The sequence below is a fragment of the Poromitra crassiceps genome (genome assembly GCF_964638095.1).
Source record: "Poromitra crassiceps genome assembly, chromosome: 14".
Lineage (NCBI taxonomy): Eukaryota > Metazoa > Chordata > Actinopteri > Beryciformes > Melamphaidae > Poromitra > Poromitra crassiceps.
Genome location: NC_139633.1, coordinates 34,742,559 through 34,757,241, shown reverse-complemented (window position 1 = coordinate 34,757,241; position 14,683 = coordinate 34,742,559). Strand labels below are relative to the sequence as shown.

Here is a 14,683-nt window from a genome sequence, read left to right as displayed (position 1 = left end):
ACAGCATTGATGTTGTGCGTAAGAGAGCGTGAAAACAGGCTGATCGACGCGTTTACGGCTCCTTTCTTCCACGGCAGTTTCCACAACTCTCTAAGAAAATATTTAGCCTAGGCTACTACAGGATTTATTCATACGTCAATCCAGGCGATTGGTGAATTATATAAACTCTAACGGCACTATATAGCCTAATACCTATATAGGTGCAGCCTACTAAAAACAGCCTAAAAAGTTAGTTAAATTGTGATGTTTTGCCTTAGTTAATTAATATGAATGGCACCAAATAATACATTCGTCAGGTTGGGAACTAATAGGTATATTTCTCCTTGATGTATAAAAAAAAAGAAAAATGAATTCGGATTCCCGGGAAAGAGGTCTTAATTTCCCGTTTCCCGGTATGGCTCATTTTCGGGAAAAATATTAAACCCTAACACACACACACACACATAGACACACACACACACATAGACACACACACACATAGACACACACACACACATAGACACACACACACACACATAGACACACACACACACACACACACATAGACACACACACACACACACACACACATAGACACACACACACACATTGACACACACACACACACACACACACATAGACACACACACACACACACACACACATAGACACACACACACACATAGACACACACAGGGCCCGAAATTAGAGCCCGCCACCCGCCAGGCGGGCATATTTTAGCTTTGGCGAGTGACGATCAGGGGTCTGTCCGCCACGTGGCGAGTAATGTTTTCACCGTCGCACTTTGGTGTTGTGGCTTCTCCTCTCCTCTTATCTGCCTGCTGCTGTCTGAATTTCACAGAGGTGGGGGCTGAGCGCTCCTCTCTCTCTAACACTCTGACACACACACACACACACACACAGCAAAGTGTGCTGTGTGTGTGTGTGTGTGTGTGTGTGTGTGTGTGTGTGTGTGTGCTGAGCAAACACCGCTACACACGAATCAGCCACACTGCGTGTCTCTCAAACTCTCCTCCGCTCTCCTACATTCGTTGCAGTTGCGCCCTCACGAGTGGTCAAGCAGTTAACTAATTCTGTTCCAACACACACACACACACACACACACACACACACGCACACACACACACGCACACACACACGCACACGCACACACACACACACATGCACACGCACACACACACATGCACACACACACACACACACACACACACACAGACACACACGCACAACACATAGACACACACGCACAACACATAGACACACACGCACACACACATGCCCACACATAGACACACACGCACACACACGCACAACACATAGACACATAGACACACACGCACAACACAGACACACACGCACACACACATGCCCACACATAGACACACACGCACACACACGCACAACACATAGACACATAGACACACACGCACACACACATGCCCACACATAGACACACACGCACACACACAGACACAGACACACACACATGCGCACACATAAACACACACACAGACACAGGCACACACACATGCCCACACATAGACACACACGCACACACACAGACACAGACACACACACATGCGCACACATAAACACACACACAGACACAGGCACACACACATGCGCACACATAGACACACACACATGCGCACACATAGAGCAGGGCTCGACATTAACGGATGCCCGGTTCCGGGCAATCCAAAAAATTGACAACCATTTCTTGGCCTTTGGTTGCCATAGTGGCAACCACGTTTTAACATGTAAAAAATGAGCACAGCAGCAAACAGCAAAATATGCACCAAATAAATATTTTTTAATACTTGAGTGACACGCTGACATTTTATTGCTGTTACAATGGGAACGATGTTGCTAATTACCAGAAGGAACCCAGTAGACACGTGCGGTGTGTTTACTCAGGTCAGACGCTGCGCGCACACCGGCTCAGCTGCAAGCACACGTTTGATATGGCCAAACAGATAGAAGTTGTCTGGCTGTGTGAAAGCCCCAACTAACGTTAACCTGGTGTGGTGTCAACATCACAAATGAACCAGCAAGAAAGATGATTCAACTGACAAATAACCAGATGAACCGCTTGCACGAAAAAACAATGGCATTTGAGAAAAAGAGGACAACCGTGTCAGGGGAAACACACCTACTCGTAAACTATGGACTATTTCAGAACGAACAAACAGCTCAGAGACAACAGCCGTGGCTCAAAGGTGTACTTTCATTTGAGATTGGTGAATGTAGGAAGAAGTAAGACCGCAGACTGTGTGGAATTTCCTGATTACAGCGGTAGGGGAGCCCCTTTATAGTTGTGCGTCGCGGCTAACTGCAAAGTATGCATATTAGATTTCTAATGTAACGAGGCGAAGTGCGTCTGAACTGCACGCTGAAAGTATTCCACGAGAAAACACCCGCGTGTCATACATACTGTACGCAGCCCATGAGATGGGGTTGGAGAGAGAGAGAGGGATTGCGGCGGGGACAGAGCGGGCGGGCCAAGGCCGCTTCTGGGCCTTTTGGGGCCATCGACATAAAAAGAGATATCATATATATCTCAATGTTTGGGGCCCCATGCAAAAGTTTAGAGTGGGGGCCCCAAACCACTGTCATCATAGTATCCCTGAATGAACATGAATGAGAGGCATAGGCTACTTCATTATCAATAACGCTTTTAATTAATAAATTAAGCACAATATGAACAATAACTGCTAAAAAATATATGAAAATGAAAGTTCACAAATATTAATTAAACAAATCCTTTCAGTGCAAATGCATTATAAAAACAAAAAATAACTAAGATTTGTTTAGAAAATGAAATTACACAAATGTATTATTATTATTATTATTATTATCATTATTACTACTACTACACCCGGTGCGCGCACTGAATAGGCCTATTATACTATATACTATAGACTATTATACTTACTTTTCTGTCACATCGTCATTATTAAGCCGGCTTATCAGAATCAGAATCAGAATCAGAATCACTTTTATTGCCACAGCATGCAAGTTACATACAAGGAATTTGTCTTAGTGTCTGTATGCAGCGTAGTGGTCACATCAATATACAGAGATAAGAAGTAGGAAAGCTAGATAAAGACAATCACAACCTTGCAAGTGCAATCAAATCGAGTAAATATATACAATATGTACATGAGTGGTGAAGTGTTCTGTGGATGATAAATATGAATTTACGTTGGATTTACATGAGATTTACAGTTAAATAGACGTTAAATAGGCAGTGGATTTACATGAATTTACAGTCGGAGTTAAATAGAGTTTACATTGAATGTACATGAAATTTACAGGCTAAGTTAAATAGGCATTCAATGTGCAGGGAATTTACATGAATTTACAGTCCCAGTTAAACATCCATTAAATTAGATATGAGTTCCAGTTTTATGGGGGGGGGTTCAGTTGAGTTTAGGAGGAGGTAGTGAGTTTGTGTGTGTGTGTGTGTGTGTGTGTGTGGGGGGGGGGGGGTTGTTAGTGAGTGGCATTTTGAACAAAGTACATCCTCTGCTGTGCCTTCTTGGTGAGAGCTCTGATGTTCAGCTCCCATTTTAGGTCCTGGCTGATGATGGTCCCCAGGAAGTGGAAGGACTCCACAGTGTTGACTGGGGAGTCACCCAGGGTGATGGGGGAAGGTGGTGCTTTGTTCCTCCTTATGACTGCATAGTATCTTTATTACTCAAAATATAAAGCGACCAAAAATGGCAACCATATTTTTATTCGGGCAACCAAAAGCTCCTGCCAGGTTGCCACTCCGGCAACCACTTTTAAAAGTTAATGTCGAGCCCTGTAGAGACACACGCACACACACAGACATGGGCACACAGACATGCGCACACATATACACACATGCACACACACACACAGACACAGGCACACACACATGCGTACACAGACAGAGGCACACAGTCACACACACATGCACACACATAGACACACACGCACACGCACACACACACACACACAGGCACACACACACATTGACACACACACACACACACACAGACACAGGCACACACACAGGCACACACACATGCACACACACATGCACACACACACACACACACACACACACACACACAGACACAGGCACACACACATGCACACACACATGCACACACACACACACACACACACAGGCACACACACAGGCACACACACAGGCACACACATAGAAACTAGGGATGCACTGATCGATCGGCACGTGACCGGAAATGGCCGATTTTCACGTGATCGGCCTCGATCGGTGATCTGCGCCGGTCACTCTAAATAGCCGATTCTGTGAGCCGATTTTCACATGACGTGCGCGCACCCCAAAGCACCGAGACAGGCACCCAGCCACCACACCACACACGCCAGCATACCTTCCTCGTTGTGGATTTTTTTCACCGTCAGTGAAGTAGACAAATCTCGCAGTTTGTCACACATGCAAATCGAAAATAAGCCATGGAGACAGAGATGCGGCCGAGTCCCGCTCGGCTGGAGTCCAGTCTGAGCGGCTCTCTTCACCTCACTGGCCCCCCTCTCTCTGCTCTCTCTACCCGGGAAGCAGTGCTGCTGCACCCGGCCACAGTGCACAGCCGACTTGGCGAGGTGAACGCGAGCATTGTGTCCAGTATAACCATTCCCCGACCTGCCTTTTCCATTCCACATCAGCGCTGGTGCCTCAGCCTGTCAGTCATGTTGTAACGTAGATACAGGAGAGACTATTTGTTTCGTATTGCAAATAGAACGACGGACATAATAATAAAAATGCATCGGACTCACAAGTGTGCAAGGATTTCTGTGCGTGACGATATTTTTTCGGATGGCAGATAAAAATACGCATACCAAACTTCGGACTGTGTGTAAACTCCGCCTGATATTCAGACTGAAGATCGTTACTGTAACTCCTAAACTCATTTCCCCTCTACTCAAGAGGACTGGTCTGGAGCCAGTCTATAAACTCCTTGTCCATGGATCATTTTGATGTTCTGTTGCACCTGTTTTCTTTTGGAAAAGTAAATGCATGATAGCTGTGGGATATAGGCTATTGGATTTAATTTAATTTTTGTATTCATTGTATTTGCACAAAAAAGCTCTGTCCAGTAGCCTAACCTGGAACACTTTTATTTTGAGATGTGTTTGAGTGAGATGGTCCTACTTCATGCAAATGATAAGATAAGATAAGATTATTTGGATCCCCATTAGATGTAAGAATTGTTCTATGAATCTTAATTTTCAAACAAAGTTACAAAAACGTTTGTGTAAGCTGTCAATTGTTGTTTTTAGAAAAAAAAATCGGAATCGGCAAAAATCGGTATCGGCAAGTCAGACTATTCAAAAATCGGAAATCGGAATCGGCCAAGAAAATGGCAATCGGTGCATCCCTAATAGAAACACACACACACATAGACACACACACACACACACACATGCACACACATAGACACACACACACACACACACACATGCACACACATAGACACACACACACACATAGACACACACACATGCGCACTAGACCTGTGAATCTTCACTGGCCTCACGATTCGATTCGATTATGATTCATCTGTCAATGATTCGATTTGATTCCACGATGCATCTTGATACAGCTCAAAGTATTGCAGCTCCACGTATCACATCCTCAATTTTCTGTACTATTACTGCACATTTCATCAATTAATACAAGCAGTCAAATAAATATCAAGTCCCTTTTTTACTTTAAAGTGCTTTAAAATCTGAATGTCAACAGAAATTTAAACATAAACGATTCAACAATTCATCTGTCAACTAGGGCTGTGCCGATTCACTTATCTCCCGATTCGATACTATCACGATACTTGGGTGCCGATTCGATATATATTGCGATTCTTAAGTATTGGAATTCTACTATTTATTGCGATTTTTGTTTCTTTTTTTCTTTTCTTTTTTTAGTTTGTTTGCTTTTTTTACTTTAGAACATGGGAAAAGTTGAATCATACACTTCTAGAGACTGTATATTATATCATGAGTCGGGCTGGGCGATATAGTTAAAAAGTATATCGATATAACATCTTTCATATCAGTCGATATCCATAATTATTGATCATTTTAATTACCCTTAATAAAAAACATGAGAAGAAAAAGGTTGCATTTAGCCACTTCATTTTGAACCACCTTATTTTCAAGGCACACAGGTAGGTCTAATTTGTCACACACACACATACATGCTCTGAGTGCAACTGCAAGCAGTAATTTACAGACATGGTGATGTTTTACTTTGTTGACAGCCTAGCGTTGCCAGCCTTCTAAAAGAATGTTTGGTAACGTGTATTTCAGGGTTGTAGGGTTAACGTTAGGTGAATCAGAGGTGTGGAAAAGCCAGGGTTTTGCTTTGACTTGCCTAACTACATTATGTCATAGGCTTATGTAGGGCTGGAGGGCGACCGCGCGCCGTTTGTTGGATGAGAAAAAGCCTTGCCTCGCTGGAAATGCGGTAGGCTACATTTCTCCAGTACAGTTTTATATACGCATCAAGACTCCACCCAAGCAGAAGACATAAAGTCATATAAGCTGTGTGCTCAATAGATGACACAATGAGTTATTCCTGTCCCAAAGTACAAGTAAAACCTTTCCAACACTTCAACTTTGTCTCTGCTCACAGACTGCTCCATCACTCCAGACAATTTCACCCGTCCCTGCTCACATGCTCTGACACACACACACACACACGCACACGCACGCACACGCACACGCACACGCACGCACGCACACACGCGCACGCGCACACGCACACGCACACGCACACGCACACGCACGCGCACGCGCACACGCACACGCACGCACACACACACACACGCACGCGCACACACACGCACACGCACACACACGGACACACACACACATTCACACACACACACACACACACACACACATAGACACACACGCATGCGCACGTGCGCACATTAGGGTTGTGCGATGTCATCAAAATACCCATCTTGATTGTTTTACAGTGAAACATCGTTTTGTACGATGGCATCATCATTGGGGTGGAGGTTGGGGGAATAATTCATTCTTTATTAAGTCGCTGCGTTGCTGTAATGTCATGTGGCTAGCCGCTGCAATGCGTTCACGTTAACAACAGGACAGCTGAGCCTGAGCTCTACATGATACCAGCGGGCTTTGATAGCCTCTGATCTGTGCTACAGCACAGAGCCAGGCGACTGAAGTGGGCAGTGGCTGTCACTACCAGCAATTTGAACGGCGCAAAACAAATAACGTTAACGTTGTTACAGATCCTCACCAACAACGTGTGTGTGTGTTGAATTTAACTAGCTGGCAGAAAACCGACTGAATTACTGGCTGATATAACGTTAGATTCGCGTGGGCTTTTGACCCTAATGTAATGAGAGGGAGTTTAGGAGGAATGGCTTGAGAAACGCAGCTGCTGCTGTATCTATATGGAGCGACTCCAACTTTCACTTTGGAAACAGACGAGTTAAATTCACAGTTGAAGACTTGTACTCACTTTGTGTTGAAAACAGGAAAGAACGTGAAGTTTCTTAAAACAGCACACATTTATTTCTAACAGATAATTAATCACGATGATCCGATGTAGAAGGCTCAGAGGTCGATGGGGGGTCGGCCAATCACGATGGTCGATGCCATCGCCCATCGTGCCAACCCTAGCGCACATACACACACAGAGACACGCACACACACGCACACATACAGAGCAGACACACACACACACACACACACACACACACACACACACACACACACACACACACACTAAGGGGGGGAGACACTGGCACCAAGTATTGATATTTTATTAAAATATGCAGGATCTTGAAAGTGATTCCCCTACAGCCATTTTGATAAACAGGGTCGTCGGGTTGTCAAAAATATTGATACTTAAATACTTACTCGACATTTTAAACAGATAGAATACTCATTTTATACAGTATCAAGTTTATCGATACCAGCAGCGCTTCCTCTGCCTCCTCCACGCACGCACGCACACACACACACACACACACACACACACACACACACACACACACACACACACAGCAGCTGTTAGCTACATGAGCTAATCCCACTACTGCTGCTGTAACCACTTCACCAACAGTGTGAGTGACCAAATGTTTCACTTGTTAACCAGTTGGAGTGACGCTCTTTCCAGTAACATTTAGGCTTTGAAATGTGTTGACACATGAACCCTGCTTGTAGATTGCAGCTACATTGAACATGAAACACATTGCCGGTGGAGGTACCCGGATGTAGCAGACAAAGAGTATTGAAGGCAACAGACGAAGCCTGTTTTGTTGTTTTTTACAACAGCGCTCCCGCCTTGATGTTGCAGTGGAACCACTGAGGGGAACAACTCAGTTGTCAGTTCTTATCGATTTAACTTCTTTGGTGCAGAATTGTCGAAGTTGTCCTGCTTTGCTACTCGATGATTGACACAGACAGCGACCAGTCTGTACGTAAGTGAATCAGTGGGGATAGCAGAGCGTCCAGAGCCTAATGATGATTCATTTGGAATGGATTCATTGGGGTTGGTCAACTTTAGGCTAAGAGGCACACTGATGGCAGAAACAAATAGCAGACACTGTGATATTTAGAAGTGAATGGTGGACATGCAGAGCTGCTGTTTGGGCTGTCTTGGGCTACACTCTGAGCATACTGGGGGCAGCAGCTCAGCTTGAGGGAGGCTTTGGAGGGAATTGGAGCCTCCATGAAACATGAAAGCTGGAACATCCCCACCCCCCACTAACTACTTAAGACAATTTCAAAATATATTGTGAATATATGCCATTGTTCTCTTGTTTTAATAATAATTTAAAAAGACTCTTAATGTGTAACTTTTCCTCCGTTGTATCAATAATGGTATGAGTGAGTGAGTGAACTCTGAGTGAGTTCATGTCAATTCTGCTAATAAATACATAATAGCTGCTTCTTTCCTTTTAGGGGTATTTTTTTCTCTTCAGTTACACAGATATCGTGATGTATCGTAGGTTAAATTTGTACCCTGAATATATCGATTATCGTAGAATCGCTGTCGTTATCGTGACCGTATCGTATCGTGAGTTATGCCTACCCCACACTACAGGATTTTCAAATCCTTGAAGATTATAAAAATCTTGAGACCCCACACACTACAGGACAGAGAGAGCCGATTTTTTTACATTTCAATCTTGGGACACACACACAATCGCGTCTGTTCAAACGCAACCCCACACACTAGAAGATTATGCAGAAGATTCACCTTGGAAGCAGGGCTCGACGTTAACTTTTAAAATGCCTATTCAGTGTGCGCACCGGGTGTAGTAGTAGTAATAATGATAATAATAATAATAATAATAATAATAATACATTTGTGTCATTTCGTTTTCTAAACAAATCTTATTTTTTGTTTTTATAATGCATTTGCACTGAAAGGATTTGTTTAACTAATATTTGCGCGGACAGCCGCGTCCATTCGGGGTGTAGGCCTACTGTGCACGGCCAGGCGAAAACCGTCTGCACAGGTGCCTTGTGGAGGGGGCGTCTGCTGATTTGACTCACTTTTCCGTGTAGGCTACATGCTTTGCAGTATAGCATTAGTTTTCCGTCCCGTTCAAAGACGCACGGGTATTTCACCTCGAGGACAATTTCCTCGTTCTATGTTTATGTGCGGGGCTGCGGGCGGACCAGATTATTTTGCGAAAAACTGTAATGGAAACGCAGCTACTACTGGCTCTCTGCTCAAGATGCAATCGCCTGTCGGGTTGTAAATATCTAACATGTTAGATATCCCCGATTCACAATCGGGAAGAGGCAGTCTTCCCGATTGTGAATCTTTGAACCCCACACACTACAGGATCTTTTGGGAAGATTATCTGCCCGACGCGCATCAAATCGGGAGCACCCCCGAGAAAATCGGGAGGGGGGAATCTTGACCATAATCTTGCAAATTATCCTGTAGTGTGGGGTAGGCATTACTCGGTGATTCCCACCCCTAGCACACACACACACATACATGCACACACGCGCACACATACAGAGCAGACACACACACAGACACACACACGCACACACACACATGCACGCGCATGCGCACATACACACACAGACATGCACACACGCGCACACATACAGAGCAGACACACACACATGCACACACACGCACACACACATGCACGTGCATGCGCACATACACACACAGACATGCACACACGCGCACGCATACAGAGCAGACACACACACAGACACACACACGCACACACTCGCACACACACACGCACACACACACATGCACGCGCACATACACACACAGACATGCACACACGTGCACACATACAGAGCAGACACACACACAGACACACACACACGCACATGCGCACATACACACACACAGACATGCACACACACGCACACATACAGAGCAGACACACACACGCACACAGACACACACATGCACGCGCATGCGCACATACACACACACAGACATGCGCACACATACAGAGCAGACACACACACAGACACACTCACACGCACACGCACGCACACACACACACACACACACACACAGCTCCTCTTCTGTCTCTCCCTCAATGAAAAAAGAATAGATATAAAACTGCCCTTAATCTTAATCCCCACCCGCAGACACGGCCAAATGTGCCTGTAAAGTTACACGGGGGCTCGAACCTGCAACCCCCATGTTGGTAGGCAGGGATTCTACCACTGCACTACGCAGACGCCAACGCATTTATTACATTTTTGAGGTTGGTTTTCCTTTTATTTTGATTTAAATCAATAAATGAATATAAAATAAAATGAGCCACAAAAATGAAACAGTTGAATCATAAAGAGTGAAGTTATTAATAGAATAATAATCAACACAACAGGTGTGTTAGATGAGAAGCTGCTGTTGTATTGAGTCTTGTTCTCTCATCAGATGCCTGTGAACTCACACTGGACCCAAACACAGCATACAGACACCTCCTCCTGTCTGAAGACAACAGAAAGGTGACGAGGGTGGAAGAGGAGCAGCCATATCCTGATCACCCAGAGAGATTTGACTCTACGCCTCAGCTGCTGTGTAGAGATGGTCTGACTGCTCGCTGTTATTGGGAGGTGAAGAGGGAAGGAGTGGTTTTTATAGGAGTGACTTACAGAGGAATCAACAGGAGAGAAGGTCTTGACTGTAGGCTTGGACATAATAAAAAGTCCTGGAGTCTGAGGTGTGATGATGACAGTTACAGAGCCCGGCACAATCACAGACACACAGACATACCTCCTCCCTCCTCCTCTCACTCTAACAGAGTCGCAGTGTATCTTGACTGGCCTGCTGGCTCTCTGTCCTTCTACAACGTTTCCTCTGACAAACTGATTCATCTCCACACGTTCAACTGCACCTTCACTGAACCTCTGTACCCTGGGTTCTTTGTGTATGAAGGCTCAGTGTCTCTGTGTTAGATAGAGGAGGAGTGAGAGAGAAACACACTGTGACCAAACACAGCTGCTGACATGATGCTTCACTCTGTACAGGTTCAAATATCTTTCTTTTGATCTTTGTTATATTTGGTATTTGATTCATCTCATCGTTCCAAGCTGAACATTTTGATGTTTTCTAGAACCGTTTTTATATTTAATAAACACGGTTTTATCTGTTTACAAACCTGTTTTCTAATAAATGTGTTGACATTGTTCACTCTGTGTGTGTGTGTGTGTGTGTGTGTGTGTGTGTGTGTGTGTGTGTGTGTGTGTGTGTGTCTGTGTGTGTGTGTGTGTGTGTGTGTGTGTGTGTGTCCAATAGTGGTATTAGTAAACAAAACGAATAGCCTACTATCCACCCTAACACTCACTGTGTGTGCGTGTGTGTGTGTGTGTGTGTGTGTGTGTGTGTGTGTGTGTGTGTGTGTGTGTCCGTCCAATAGTGGTATTAGTAAACAAAACGAATAGCCTACTATCCACCCTAACACTCACTGTGTGTGCGTGTGTGTGTGTGTGTGTTTGTGTGTGTGTGTGTGTGTGTGTGTGTGTGTGTGCGCGCACAATAGAGCACACACACACACACACACACTGAGGACAGACATGACTTTTAAAATGGGAAGAGAAGGTGAGTAGATTTTGCTTTGGGAAGAGGAAGAGAGAGGAGAGGGAGAGAGAGGAGAGAGGAGAGGGAGAGAGAGAGAGGGAGGAGAGAGGAGAGAGGAGGACAGAGAGAAGAGGGAGAGAGGAGAGGGAGAGTGAGAAGAGGTAGAGAGAAGAGGGGAGGAGAGAGAAGAGGGAGCGAGAGGGGAGAGAGAGATGAGAGAGAGAGAGAAGAGAGTAAAGCTGCGTTCACACCGACCTATTCAAGTTTTTCGCTGGCATCGAGTTTACATACAAAGAGACAGAGCGATAGGGAGGAAAATACGCTCGTCGCCCGAGATGAAATATCTCAACTCGAGCGAAAATACGCTGGCATCAGTCGCTCGCTGTTCAACGCTGATTGGCTGCCGTGTGAGAGTGAGTCAAGGATCACACTGGCTTGGAACAAACCGCTGGTTTATTGTGTAGCAACAAACCACATTGACAGACTGACAGCTGACATGAAGTGAAGTCTGTACTACCGGTATGGAGCTCGCATTAGGAGCACGCTGATAGGCTTTAGCTTGTAAACAATGACGGTGGCTCGTAGTGGACAAACATCATGACATTGCGTAACGTTATAGCCCCCACATGTCCGTCAATTCATGTGCCTGTTGATGAGCGATTTAAACAGAGCGACAGAGCGATTCCAAAGAGTTGAATCAAGCAACAGAGAGAAAAATAAATATCTCGGTGTGAACACAGCTTAAGAGAGAAGAGGGAGAGAGAGAAGAGGGAGAGAGAGAAGAGGGAGAGAGAGAAGAGGGAGAGAGAGGAGAGAGAAGAGGGAGAGAGAGAAGAGGGAGAGAGAGAGAGAGGAGAGGGAGAGAGAGAAGAGGGAGAGAGAGGAGAGAGAGAGAGAGGAGAGGGAGAGAGAGAAGAGGGAGAGAGAGAAGAGGGAGAGAGAGAAGAGGGAGAGAGAGAGGGAGAGAGAGAGAGAAGAGGGAGAGAGAGAGGGAGAGGGAGAGAGAGAAGAGGGAGAGAGAGAAGAGGGAGAGAGAGGAGAGGGAGAGAGAGGAGAGAGAGAGAGAGGAGAGGGAGAGAGAGAAGAGGGAGAGAGAGAGAGAGAAGAGGGACAGAGAGAGAAGAGGGGAGAGAGAGAGAGAGAAGAGAAGAGGGAGAGAGAGAAGAGGGAAGAGGGAGAGAGAGGAGAGGGGAGAGAGATAAGAGGGGAGAGAGAGGAGAGGGAAGAGGGGAGAGAGAGGAGAGGGAGAGAGATAAGAGGGAGAGAGAGGAGAGAGATAAAAGAGAGAGAGAAGAGGGAGAGAGAGGAGAGGGAGAGAGAGAAGAGGGAGAGAGAGGAGAGGAGAGGGAGAGAGATGAGAGGGAGAGAGAGGAGAGGGAGAGAGAGGAGAGAGAGAAAAGAGAGAGAGAAGAGGGAGAGAGAGGAGAGGGAGAGAGAGAGGAGAGGGAGAGAGGAGAGAGAGAGAGGAGAGAGAGAAAAGAGAGAGAGAAGAGGGAGAGAGAGGAGAGGGAGAGAGAGAAGAGGGAGAGAGAGAGAGGAGAGAGAGAAGAGGGAGAGAGAGAGGAGAGGGAGAGAGGAGAGTGAGAAAAGAGAGAGAGAAGAGGGAGAGAGAGAGAGGAGAGAGAGAGAGAAGAGGGAGAGAAGAGGGAGAGAAGAGGGAGAGAGAGAGAGAGGAGAGAGAGAGAGAGAAGAGAGAGAGAAGAGGGAGAGAGAGAGAGGAGAGAGAGAGAGAGGAGAGAGAGAGGAGAGGGAGAGAGAGAAGAGGGAGAGAGAGGAGAGGAGAGGGAGAGAGAGGAGAGGGAAGAGGGAGAGAGAGGAGAGGGAGAGAGAGAGAGAGAAAAGAGAGGGAGAAGAGGGAGAGAGAGGAGAGAGAGAAAAGAGAGGGAGAAGAGGGAGAGAGGAGAGAGAGAAAAGAGAGGGAGAAGAGGGAGAGAGAGAAGAGGGAGAGAGAGAGAGGAGAGAGAGAGAGAGGAGGGAGAGAGGGGGAAGAGATGATGGGAAAAGAGGAGGTGAAGAGAAGAGATGAGTCACTGATAACAGTTTGAGTGTAGAGTTCTGCTACGTCCACATGGACACAGATAGATTCTCCTCCATTCATAAAGAAACATGGCCTCCACACCTCCATCCACATGACAACATGAAGAGCATTTCAAACAGCATCATTTACTATCAAAGCCAGCGTCCAGATTCCACACTCACCCCGTCGGGCGACCAGCTGATGTGGGCGTGTCTCTCACTAAATGTCAGGAAGCTGAAGCTGTGGTTCAATACCACTTTTTCAACAACACTTTTTATGGCACAAGTGAGTTTTTTGTTTTCTTTCTTCTGATGTTCATTTAGAACAATATTCATCACATTTTCTGAGTTTGCTGAAGAAATGCTTTTGATTTCTGAAAGTGAGTTGGAGCAGCCAGCTATTCAGTGCCTGTGTGTTTTAATGTAGAAAAGGCCACACAACACATAGTGAAAGCTACCAGGCTACTGATGACAATAATAAGCTTCCTGTCACCTGCTCAATATAAACTAAACAGACATTTCCATGAGCAAGTTGAAGTGATGATGTCAGCGTCTTCAAAAAGCTCTGCTCCACCTGTCCACACCAATACAGCCCAA

At 45.6% G+C, this 14,683-nt stretch overlaps 1 protein-coding gene across 1 annotated transcript in view; it reads left to right on the top strand.

The window, feature by feature from the left end:
- Positions 1 to 11,463, top strand: part of LOC310789164 (NLR family CARD domain-containing protein 3-like) — a gene marked incomplete at its 5' end in the record, with an annotated part of 40,323 nt that extends 28,860 nt beyond the window's left edge. Inside the window, one exon of the mRNA XM_083650753.1 lies at positions 10,928 to 11,463. Within this exon, the coding sequence (XP_083506879.1) occupies positions 10,928 to 11,448 (521 nt within the window). The 3' untranslated portion in view covers positions 11,449 to 11,463. The remainder of the gene's footprint in view (positions 1 to 10,927) is intronic.
- Between the last annotated feature and the right edge of the window lie 3,220 nt (positions 11,464 to 14,683).